The sequence below is a fragment of the Scyliorhinus canicula genome, chromosome 17 (genome assembly GCF_902713615.1).
Source record: "Scyliorhinus canicula chromosome 17, sScyCan1.1, whole genome shotgun sequence".
NCBI classification, from domain to species: Eukaryota; Metazoa; Chordata; class Chondrichthyes; order Carcharhiniformes; family Scyliorhinidae; genus Scyliorhinus; species Scyliorhinus canicula.
The window spans coordinates 41756314-41769178 of record NC_052162.1 but is presented as its reverse complement, the minus strand read 5'-3'; the positions used below and the strand labels follow the sequence as shown (position 1 = coordinate 41769178).

The following is a 12865-nucleotide window of genomic DNA, read 5'->3' as shown; positions in this document are numbered from 1 at the left end:
ATGGTAATTCTAAAAAATATTTGAAGGGGACAAGGATAGATTTGTAGTCTGATATTCTGCTCAATTCAAACAAAATGAGAGGCTGTAGCTTGAACTTAGCCATATTTCTTTTAAGAAACACTTCTAATATTTTCTTCATAGGGAGGAGCCCTCTACATCATTGTAAGAACTAGGTTATGCAGGCAGTAAGGTTAAAAAATATTGTTTCCATTAAAGCTATCTCTGGTTTTAATTGACAATTTATACTTATCTCTAATACTCTGAGTGGGATGACTTAGTCCCAACTGTGCAAAATTTTGTCAAATAAAGGCTGGGCTGACATCAGGAAAGTAACGTATTATATATACACAAGAATCATAATGTTTAGGAGAAATGTAAACAATCAAAAAAAAAATTTCAAATAAAACTCAAGAGATTCACTCATTTTTTTCAGAGGCTGAATATTTGGCACCCAATGAGGAGTCTCAATTCTATACTTTTTACCTGTTCAATATTAGTTTCAATTTCACAATTGAAATTCTAGGTAGAACACTATGTTCTATCGTAGGGAAGTGAAAAGCGGATGCTTTCGTTAAGTGTAATAGTGTGTGAATTGTGAAAATCACCCAGAAATACTGTAATAAATTCTACACTTCCAAATAAGGGTGTATTAAAAAGAGCATTTTGAGCTCCATTGAAGAACGACTAGATCCAGGTCTAATACTGGCGGTGGCAACTGCCGGAATGTTTTGAGTTGATGAATTAAATATCACAGGAAACGTAACGCAAAAAATTAAATGGTACTGAGTTAAACTGCAATTTTTTCCAATATATTCATACCCAATAGGTTATTACTCTCAACAATTATATGGTATTAGCTGCCTTACTTATTTTGCTCCTCCTACACGATAGACAGAACACCAATGACAATAAGGAATAAATCACTGGCATTGGTAGTGAATGAGCTGTTGGGCTATCAATCCAAAAAAGGGATCAGAAGTGGGGAAAATATGAAATAAACATCAGGAGAATATGGATGTAAAATCTTATTTTGTAAGCACAAATGATTAGAGCAGATATAATTAAGGGACGTTTGCCTGAAATTTAAACAGATTTTGACAAGTATAGTGGATAAACAATATGATTATTTCGTTTTGCAATAAGATAGCCTAGTGTAAAACAGAACCCTGAATTACGTTTGGCTGCTATTGGAAACAATATTTTTTAATCCTAATAAATACATTATAAATAATGATGCAAGTATTGTACACAATATGTGTGCACATCTGAAGAACATGAATTAAAAATTCAGGTCTACAAACGACTGTGCCCAGTAAAAATTCATACATACCGATGGGCTACTCCCAGTGACACATAGTGTCACAAACATTGTGGCAAGATTTGATAAAGCTATTCTACCGATGATAACTGTACATTTAATAAATAATTTTCTACAATCAAGAAAAGATACAATTTGTATCAACAAACAAAGGTCATTTCTGATCATTCCAGGCATTGCTGTTTGCTGTATTAAAATGTAAGCTTATAAAATTAGTATTAGATGCAACAAATAAATGTGTTTTTGTTTTAATCAACTGTCCTGACGGTGCTGACTCTTGGTTCCCTGGGCAGCAGCAGTCCTGTGTAAACTCACTAAAGTGGCTAAGAAAGTTGGAAGTTAGTTTAGAGATCAATGCTCAGACTAACCCTGTCCTTATCCAGGTAGATAAGGCAGGTAATTAGCAATAGTCCATGAAGGATCACAGGCATGTCTCTCGACAACAGAGAAACAATTGGTTATATTGATGGAGGGACACCACTCCACATCAGTGTGGAACACATGAACTCCATGAACAGTTGATCTAGACATTGAACCTGAACAGGTGGCATTATTTGCTCGATTCTAGCCAACAGTCCTTATCCAACAACATAAATGCACTTTCCCTCCTTTTATGGGGGTGGGAAAACAAGTAACTCTGGCTTTTTTTTCCCTCTTGCCTATCTCTAGAGGCCAATTGCAGTGTCCCTACTACCAGCCTGGTTGCAGTCAGCCAACACAGCACAGATACTGAACTTAGGACCCTCATGTTCTACAGAATTCAGTTACTCAGTGGATGAATACGCTAGCCATCAGTGCAGCAGGGTGACTCTTACAGTCTACTAATTATATACAGAAAGGCATTTTTAAAAAAAATTTAGATTACCCAATTATTATTTTTTCCAATTAAGGGGTGGGGCTGGTTTAGCACAGTGGGCTAAATCGCTGGCTTGTAATGCAGAACACAGCCAACAGCGCGGGTTCAATTCCCCTACCAGCCTCTCCGAACAGGCGCCGGAATGTGGTGACTTGGGGCTTTTCACAGTAACTTTATTGAAGTCTACTTGTGACAATAAGTGATGATCATTATTATTATTATTATTTAGCGTGGCCAATCCACCTAATCTGCACATCTTTGGGCTGTGGGGATGAAACCCACATAGACATGAGGAGAATGTGCAAACTGCACACGGACAGTGACCCAGGGCCAGGATTCGAACCCTGGTCCTCAGTGCCGCATTCCCAGTGCTAACCACTGCACCACATGCCGCCAGAAAGGCGTTTTGTGAAGCGATAGTACAAGAAGGTTGGTGTACTCTATATATTAGTGGTTACACAATCTAAATATGTTTACGTTTCAGAAACACTAAGAATGTGCACCGACAGAAGTAAAACTTTGTAACAAACTTGGTAGTTTTAAACTAAAGTGATAATGCTGCCTTTGTAGGAAATAGAAACAGCTACACAGCATTCGCAAGCCATTAGCAAAATGACAGAAACAACCCTGACTGCAGCCTCACATTCCATGTGTTTCACAGTAAGAAACATTTAGGCAGTGTCAGACCTTCTCATGAAGAAAAAAAGGCCCCTAAAGGCCTTCTCAACTTACATGAAAAACGTTTTTTTAAAATCAACAAGACCTAGCTTGAAACATATCAAGCTCATCAAATTTTAGCAATAGTATACATTGCTTTTAAAGATACTGGCACATCAGTGCAGCCTGAAGACAGCATATAATAATGCTTTAAAAAGGATTTTTTTTGGCTGCATATTTTCCACCCTTAAAAGATGATTTAAAGGAAATGGTCTGAAGTGCCATATGCCAAGAAAGCTCTTTTGGTTGAAACAGGAAATAGATACCATACGTGAAGTGTAATCATTTGAATCTATGCAAGTCATTTGCAATGTTCAAATATTTATAAATTTAATTTGCTCGAAGTAGTCTTTAACACGATTATGTTCTTGTCTGCACAATTTGCAAACATTGCTTCTTTAAAATTACATCCATTTCCTCTTGTAATCTTGCAACTTTTTAAAATTCCAAGCTGCAAAATTTATAATGGGGCAGTTGAAAATTTCTACTCTTCTAGTAACTTGGAAACTTATAAAAGTCAAAAGTAGATGGGTAGTATGCTTTATAAAAAAAGTAAGGTATTAATTTCCTCTTCAAAGTTACCAAACCTCTTACAGATAATCAACGCCATAATGTTATTTATAACATTCTTAAAGCCACTGTATTACAAACTTCTATTTCACAAACGTTGTGCACTAAACAGACTTCTTTTAGTTCATCCTGTCAATACATAATTGGTCTTCAATCTTTCAAACAGTTTGTGTTTCACCGTCCAGAACGTAGTTGTTTGGCAACAATCTCTGCAGCAAGATATTGGGGGTCAGTCACATGAGGGTTCTTTTCCATTACTGCATGAACTATGTCTGCTGGGAAGATGTTGCAGAGGTTTCGATAGGTTTGGTACTGATGTTCCCGCACTGCCAGATGGTCCTGTTGTTCAGTGGGCATCCCCTGCCAGGGCGACCTCCAGATCTGCTCAATCTTCTCTGGCATACTTCTAAACATGCTAGGTTCATAACCGGGCTGCATGAGATTATTAGTCAAAGGATATGAAGGGTATCTATATGAATCTGTGACACATGGCAGGTGATCCCAACTAGTATGCTGCTCTCTGCAGAGTGGAGGTCTTCGTTGCCTCATTAGATTATTCTCATACAGTCGTGAATCAGAAATGCTGTCCAGCCTAGTCATTACCAGAGCCCGCCCTGAATGGTTACTTGCAGATGGATGGATGTTTTGAGGAACAGGGTAATCCCCAGGACAACTGGAACGTGCTCCAACAGCAGAATGCTGGATATGAGGAACTAAATGAGAGATGGACTGTTTACGCTGGGGTTGTTTTGGCTCCTCTGGTCCATAGCTCTGCACTCTTGTTATAGGTTCATGGTAGCCATGAACAAAAGGCTGGAGCCTGTTCTGCGATTGTGGCTGATGTGTTTTCACATTATCTTCTGGACCTGGCTCTACAGTGCCAAGGTATGCCAGGTCACTGTATGAAGAGTAGGAATCGTTGCTTGTAATGCAGGTTTCTGAATGAGGACTTGTGTTTCTGGAATACAATCCAGGGTCTGATTCCAATCCATAATAACTGTCACGGTTACGCATACTGCTGATAGTTAAGTTTGAAAAGTCACTTATCATAGAGTAATAGCCAGTGTCCAAAGTTGAGTCATATTTAGGATACTGTTCTGTATAACTCACAGAATTTCCATGGCTGTTGGTTACAAGGATGGGTGGATAATGTAAAGTGGATAAGTGATCTTGTGAGGATTTCTGGTGAGTGAACTGTTTGGAACATGGCACTGGGCTGCTTGCAGATCTGGTACTCATGGCACTGGCTGCATGGTTTTTATTGGGCTGAAATGCAGGTACACTTGACGCAGTGACCAAAGAAGGCACAGAGTTAGTTTCAAGTCTGCGAGCTGGTGTCAACCTCTCCTCTGGCTCGCAAACTACAGATCGTATGCTGGGGTCAGACTGGCGTTTTGGAGCAACACGCTTGATCTCAGAGACAGTTTCTCCTTTCACACCCGATATAGCAATGCCGCATTTTGCCAGGGCTCCTTCACTCATGGTTTTAACAGCAGACAACTTAGCACTGGCTCGAAGCTCATCGGCAACTGATCTCTGCGGCTGGTTTACACGTTCTGGATGGTAATATTTACACTTGTGTCCATAAGTGCACTTCTTCCCTGTCAAATCATAACCAGAAACCAAGAAAGATCAAGATTGATAAATAAACTTCCTTTCAACATAATTATTCCTCATCATTCAAAAAATAAAACAGCACAGAAGAGGCTTTTCGGCCAATCGAGTCTGCACCGACGCATGAAAAACACCTGACCTGCGTACCTAATCCCATTTGCCAGCACTTGGCCCTATAGCCTTAAAGTGCTCAACCCACCTTTACCACCCTCCTAGGCAGTGCATTCCAGACCATCACCATCCTCTGGGTAAAAAGGCTTTTCCTCAAATCGCCCAAACCTCCTGCCCCTGACCTTGAACTTGTGCCCCCTCATAACTGACCCTTCAACTAAGGGGAACAGCTGCTCACTATCCACCCTGTCCATGCCCCTCATAATCTTGTACACTGCACATCTTGTACACCTCATTAACCCACAAAACAATGTTCTTATCTATAAAGCAAAATACATTGTTCTCAGGTAACCTGTTATCAGTTGGTTTCTGCTCCCTTGTGATGTAGTGAGTAAAGATACAATTCCTAAAAGCAGAAAGACTTTTAATTATTTAGACCACAAGGTAGTGATCTAATCTCAGGATCTGTTCCTGATCATACCAATGATCCCTGGGGCAGCACGGTGGCCTAGTGGTTAGCACAACCGCCTCACGGCGCTGAGGTCCCAGGTTCGATCCCGGCTCTGGGTCACTGTCCGTGTGGAGTTTGCACATTCTCCCCGTGTCTGCGTGGGTTTCGCCCCCACAACCCAAAAAAAAAAATGTGCAGAGTAGGTGGATTAGCCCCTTAATTGGAAAAAATAATTGGGTAATCTAACCAATGATCCCTGCTCGCTACTGCATCTGTGTGGCCTTTAGCCAAGACTGTTCGTATGAGTGCTTGTGAATCTCTCAACAGTCAAATTGCCTATCCACATTTAACTGATTATATGTGAAGAATCATCTCATGGATGACAGCAGGGCTGACAACACTCATGCAATTATACCTCAGCAAGAGTCAGCATCTTTGAGAGCTGAGGGGAAAAAATTAGCAAAATATCAAAGTATGTTTTCTTAAGTTGTTTGAACCAAAGCGAAATTGGTCAAATTAGTTAAGAACTAACTAATTCACAGATCTAACTGACAGCTAGTTTTTTTTATACAAACCTTTTATTAAGGCATTTATAGTTCTATAACAATAAAAGATACAAATACAAATGTAAACATAGTTCAGTGCGTAACACATCCCTCCATCTCCCACTGCTAACCACTAGTTCTAAATACTTACCATACGGACAAGGCTGTTTCTTGTGTTCTGGAATAACAGGACGCTTTCGCAGGAAATTATCCAAGCTGGGACCATGACGTCCCAAGGGATCATCAGGTGGCATGAACCTTGAAATGACAAAATAAACCACTGTTCATTTGTGCAATTTATACACATTTTACATACCACTGCAATGGAGTTACAAACGGGGCATTCATCTTTGGAACCACGTTCAAATTGACAAAATTTGAGGAATGTCTTCACTGTCGGCTGGCTGTAAGCGGCATACATTAAATAGATTTGAATTCTCTCAAGAGTTCAGCAAAAAACTGTCTCCAATTGAAAATAAAGTGAGAATCCCATGCTGAATCCACAGCATGGATGGTCAGGAAAACATTACGGGCGGGATCTAACGGGAACGATTCCAAGGATTATTTGTGGCGGTTTTGTTGGGAGCTTCCTGCCGACAATCAGAGAGTTCCCCACCACTATCTAATGACACTTAACCACTCTCTTGGGCCCTGGGGAGTTTCTCACCGTTTAGCCCTCACTCGGGAGTTGAACTCGCCAGACTGACTCCTTAGAGATCGGGGCGCTATTTTGAAAGGGTGTCCCAATCCCTAAGTGACCTTGAGAGGCCCCCACACCCCTCACCCATGGGCAATGTCACCCCCCCCCCCCCCCCACACACACACACACAAAGGCATTACCATGCACCACTGCAAGTGATGACATACCGCTATGGGGTCCCTGAAGGCCCTCCACAACCCCTTACAGGCCCCTCCTCCCCTTTCCAGGACCCCTACCCTTCATTCCCCCCAAACTCCCAGAGGCCCCTAATTACCTACCCTGCATTCCCCCACAATAGCCCCCTCCCACCCTATTCCCTCCTTTCATGGGCATGACCTCAGGTCTGACCCTTGGCAGTGCCACCCTGGCAAAGCTCCTGCCAGCTTTGCAGTAACACTTGGGAACCTTGGTGTGCCAGTGCCACATTCCAGGGGAGGGCCAGGGGCCACCCTGCCCTCTCTCTGACCAACTAATGTCCTCCAATGGCCTGGGCCCCCCCCCCCCCCCCCCCCCACACTCCCTCAGGTGCCGTTCCACGTTTGTGTGGGCCAGTTCTGAACTGTGCCCGGATGGGTCCTCCCTGGGGAGCCGGTAGATCCCGAATGAGTTCGCTGAAGTTGGTTTTAAATTGACTTGGCTTAGTGACACCCATTATGAGCGGGATCTTAATCGCCTTGCAAGGCGTACTGGCTGCTGGGAGGTCTGCGGGAGGCTTCACCCGGCATCTACCTGCTGTGCCGTGCTCCTGTTCGAGCATGATGCAGCCTGTAGATCGCGCCCTACATTTGAATAGTGTTTACCACACAGGAACAGGTCATTTCACCCCAAATTCTTTTCTGCAATATGGGCGTCGCTGGCTGGGCCAACATTTATTGCGCATCCCCAAATGTTCATTAGAAGGTGGTGCTGAGCCACTTTCTTCAACTGCTGCAGGCTATGTGGTGTAGGTATACCCACAGTGCTGTTAGAAGTATAAAATCTTCAATTCTAAAACTGTGGCTGAGATGGTTTGTTGGGGCACAGTAGATGGAGGTTTATTTTGTATCTAATATATTTCAATGTCTAATCTCATGTGTCTTGATACCCTGAATGTCTGAAATGAAATACTTTCCATTGCGTGCCTTGACCAGAGTCAACTTGCCAAGCAATCAAACCCTTTTCTCATGCAGTGTAAATTGTTGCTCCCTTTGAAATTTAGTATTCTTGTGTCTGTCCTGATGAATGCAAAACAAAAAGTTTTGACGGCCTTTTTTTTTTATAGCAATAGTCAAGTTCAGTTCCACTAAGTAACTAACAGATCTCAATTTGATTAACACAATTTAAATAGAGAAAGAAAACCATAACAGAAAGGGAAGAATTTGTGTTTACAACACTTACTTGTCATTCACAAAGGAATACATTAGAAGACGTTCCTCTATAAATTTCTTCCACTCAGGTTTCTCATTCTGCAGATCCCTGTAATTATCATTTGACACAATAATGCCATCTGAGTCAAAGGCCAGCTTCACTATGAATCGATCATCGTAGCACACCACTCTCCTCCCTTGCACCCGTCGAGATGGTGTGAAGACCAGAATTTTCTCTTTCTCAAGTTTGCGTAGTAGTTCTTGATCTGTAGAATTGAACAGTTACTTTGATATTAATTTAATTTTCGATAAAGCAAATACATTCAACACCATATCAATGAGAGGTGTCAAAAGGAACTTCTGACTGATCCCTAAAATACATTAAAATTGTCATCCGCACTCTGCAGCACTGGAGAAATAAAACTAGAAGGGCCAGTATGCAGCAGGACCACATTAATCCAGAATGTAAAACGTCAAAATAAATAGCGCAAAACAGCAACAATATAAGGGATTACTCAATATAAGGGATTTTCAAAACATTGTCCGACTTACTCTTATCATAAACAAAATGTATTTCAGATTTGATTCCTGGGCAGTGACGCAGTAGCCAAATTCAGCGAGATTGTCAATTGGGATCTCCTGGCTAGAGAGTGATGAAAATACATCTAGTACTTTTATCACTCCTGATCACCATTCAGTGACTGCTGTTGAAAAGTGTCATTTGTGGACCTCAAAGTGAGAACATTATGAGATTTCCCTCTGATTCCATCCACAGTTGAACAGCCTACCAACAGGCAGGCCAATAGGGGACCTTCTCTGGCAGTGTATCAAAGGATGATTTTCGATCAACATCCTATAACTTGCACACAGCTACCTAATGTGGGCATACTCTCAGTCACCTGGAGCAGAAAATGCAGCAAATAGTGACAGTGATTGGGCAGCTGGTGAAACAGCTCACCACAGTTCCCACTGTTATCCAACCTGTAATGTGTGAGTATGGTCATGAGCTGGATATGTCATCGTTCCCACCACCCCCACTCTCTTTTCAAATATTCATGGAATTGTGTATTTCCAGCATTTTCTATTTTTAATTCAGATCTTCCAGTTTTCACACTTAAAAAAGAATGTCATCTATTTTTAAATAATCAAGAGCATTAAACATAATCGCAATGTGACAAATTTAATTACCTTTAATAGGTGCATCTGGCCTGGACTGTTCTTTCCTCCACGCAGGAACAAACACGGTAATGTCTTTGTGTCCTTTTTCCAGGAAATATTCTGCAGCCAACTGAATCCCAAGGCAAGAGAACACTTCCTTGTTTCCATGACTACAAGAGAAAATTAAAGCTTGGATTAATTTCTTCCTTTCAAGCTTGACCTTGGCTGACATTGTAGTTGGTGTAATTGTGAAGTCACACGAGTGGGATAGTATTGGTACAGTAATTCATCATCATTATTATTGAACATTTATTAACACAACCAAGGTAAATGATTGCATTTTTGAAATGGGGGTAAGGATATTAAATATTTTTTCATTGCATGCTAACTATTCCTCAATGGGATTGCAAATTAGATACACAAAGTACTTGCATCTTGTGGGAAATGGGCTTAATGCGATATTTTACAATAAACTAAATTCCTTGGCATGGAGCTGGGGTCATAATGTGAATAGAAAAAAAACAAAGGCTTTTGAACAAAGCAACAAACAAAACACGGTTCCTCAGCCGCTCCAGAAAATTGGATTTTAGAGAACAGATGTTGTTGCCCGGCTCAATATCGACTACCTTGAGATTTAGGGAAGACGCAGATGACATCATGAAAAGCATCACCGTGCGTAGGCTTTCGTGGGAGGAATTAATTATATTCGCTAGAATAGCAAAGGATTTGTAAAAATAGTCCCAACTGGGGTGTTATGCATTTCACAGAGTGCTGCATCTGTCTTCATTTCTTAACGGCATTCGCACCACAATGTCAATACACCATCACTAATTATGGTGGGAAAACAACATCATAGTTCTGCTTCTCAGCAGGAATTCTTACTGAAAGAGGATTTTTCCTTTCACTGTTTCATTTTGTTTTTACCTTTTGTCCCATTTTGTATAGTTCTTTGCCAGAACTAGATTTTCCAGGAGCATAGTTAATCTTTGCATCTGTCACTTGGGCATCCAGGAAGCTTAAGCAATGGCAAAGGAAACAGCCATGGGGCAGAGAGGGCCATGCAGTTACAAGGTGACGTGGTGAAAAGGAAAAATAAAATAGGGATCGAGTGTCCTGATTGTGCACGAATGAGAAAGAAAATGGGCATGTGGGGAAGGCACCAATTGCTATTGTTTTTACGATTCTGTCCCTGTGCAAGCTTGGATAGCGAGTAATGACGGGCTGAACACTATGAAGGGCAACACAGCCATGCCTAATCCTATCCTCACTTGACATCCACACACTCAGAATTCCAATCAAACAAAACTAGGTAATGATCAGGTTTGCAACTTTATTTGTTCACTGTACCAGCCAGGATGCTTAAGCTAAAATGTGTCACCCAACTGCCGGTTCATTTGAAGCCAGCCATCCCATCACAGGAAATGGATTAAACCTGACATTTTCAACGTAACACCAAATAGTGCCTTTACCCCAATGTCAACATTTCTCCTTTTGAAATTAGTTGCTTGATATCAATACATCAGTGTTCCAAAAAGTACCCTTAAGCAGTGACTAAGAAGCAAGCAAGTCTAATTTTATGCAGATAACAAGCCATAATTAATTATATTTCAGTTGTATTTTCTGAGACAGTGATTTGGCCAATGCAGTACAGAATTGGAATGATTAAAGACTGCATTCATTAATTACAGTTGATTGATACTATAGCAAATTCCCAAATAAATGGAGTGTTCCTACATAGAAAATGAACCTGCTTACAGACATTTTAAGTTATAAAATCCCAGAGGGTGGTGGGCATCTGCACCTGGATCTGCATCTGAAGTTCTGTAACCTGCAAGGCTACTGATCAGGTGCTGGAGAATGGGATTAAAATCAGCGGCAAGTTCTTTGTTCTCTTTATTGGCCAGTGCAGACACGATGGGCTGAATGGCCACTTTTTGCACTGTAACGTTTCTCTGGTTCGATATTGCAGAATTTTGGTGTCATGACAGATGGCTGTGATACTGGGGCAGAGTCTGGGGTGTTCACATATCCGGTTGGGCATTAACTGAGTAATCGGCCTTCCTATCGAAAAGAGCTGTTGGTTCGTCATGGTTCCAGAGGGCAGTCTATAACGCACTGAACATGAGAAACACCAGCCACTCCAGTTGTTGTGGGCTATGAGACAGGTCGTGCAGTGGTTGGCCTAGCACACAGGGTAATAGAGTATTTTTTTTTTAAATAATTTTTATTGAATTTTTCAAAATACAAACATTTTAACCCCCCCACATTTACATTTAAATTATAACAAAACAAAGTCAAACCCCCCTACTTAACAAGAAAAAGAAAAAGAATCCCCCCCCCCCCCTACCCGCGCGTCCCCCCCCCCCCCCCCCCCCCCCCCCCACCGGCGAACCGACAGTCAGACCAACTTATCATTTCTAGCAGCGTCCTCGGGCAGGCCTTGCCCGTGCCACCGCCGCTACCGTACTTCCTTCATCGTTGTCCCCCCCCCCCCCCCCCCTCCCCCCCTCCCGCCCTCCCCTCCCCTCCCGGGTTGCTGCTGTCATGGCCTCAGTTTCTATCTCTGATCCAAGAGGTCTAGGAAGGGTTGCCATCGCCTGGAAAACCCCTGCACCGACCCTCTCAGGGCGAATTTGATCCTTTCCAATTGGATGAAGTTTGCCATGTCGTTTAACCAGGTGTTAACACTCGGAGGCCTTTCGTCCCTCCACTGAATCAGGATCCTCCTCCGAGCCACCAAGGACGCAAAGGCTAATATTCCAGCCTCCCTCGCCTCCTGTACCCCCGGTTCCACCCCAACCCCGAAGATCGCAAGTCCCCATCCTGGCTTGACCCTGGACCCCACCACTCTCGACACCGTCCCTGCCACCCCCTTCCAGAACTCCTCCAGTGCCGGACATGCCCAAAACATATGTGCATGATTCGCAGGGCTTCCCGAACATCTAATACACCTGTCTTCACCCCCGAAAAACCGACTCATCCTTGTCCCCGTCATGTGGGCTCTATGCAGTACCTTAAATTGAATGAGACTTAGTCTCGCACATGACGACGACGAGTTGACCCTCTCCAGGGCGTCTGCCCATGTCCCGTCCTCTATCTGTTCCCCCAGCTCTAACTCCCACTTATCTTTCAGCTCCTCTACTGGTACCTCCTCCACCTCCTGCATAATCTTATAGATGTCCGAGATCTTCCCCTCCCCGACCCAGACCCCTGATAGCACCCTATCACTCACCCCCCTGTCGGGGAGCGCGGGGAACCCCGCTACCTGTCGTCTGGCAAATGCCTTCACTTGGAGGTACCTGAACGTGTTCCCCGGGGGGAGCCCAAATTTCTCCTCCAGCTCTCCCAGGCTCGCAAACCTCCCCTCTATAAACAAGTCCCTCAGTTGTCTAATACCCGCCCTCTGCCAGCTCTGGAATCCCCCTCCTGTGTTTCCCGGCGCAAATCTGTGGTTCCCTCTTAGTGGTGCCCCTATCAGA

General features: G+C 42.8%; 1 protein-coding gene across 2 annotated transcripts in view; it reads right to left on the bottom strand.

Annotated features, from left to right (window-relative positions):
- Window positions 1-2446: 2446 nt before the first annotated feature.
- The window catches only part of zc3h12b (zinc finger CCCH-type containing 12B), a 120821-nt gene continuing 110402 nt past the window's right edge, over window positions 2447-12865 (bottom strand). For both annotated transcript variants that reach the window (XM_038775618.1, XM_038775619.1), the window contains exons 3-6: window positions 9417-9556; window positions 8260-8494; window positions 6334-6440; window positions 2447-5062 (exon numbers count right to left, since the gene is read on the bottom strand). In XM_038775618.1, the coding sequence (XP_038631546.1) occupies window positions 3636-5062; window positions 6334-6440; window positions 8260-8494; window positions 9417-9556 (1909 nt within the window). In that variant the 3' untranslated portion in view covers window positions 2447-3635. The remainder of the gene's footprint in view (window positions 5063-6333; window positions 6441-8259; window positions 8495-9416; window positions 9557-12865) is intronic.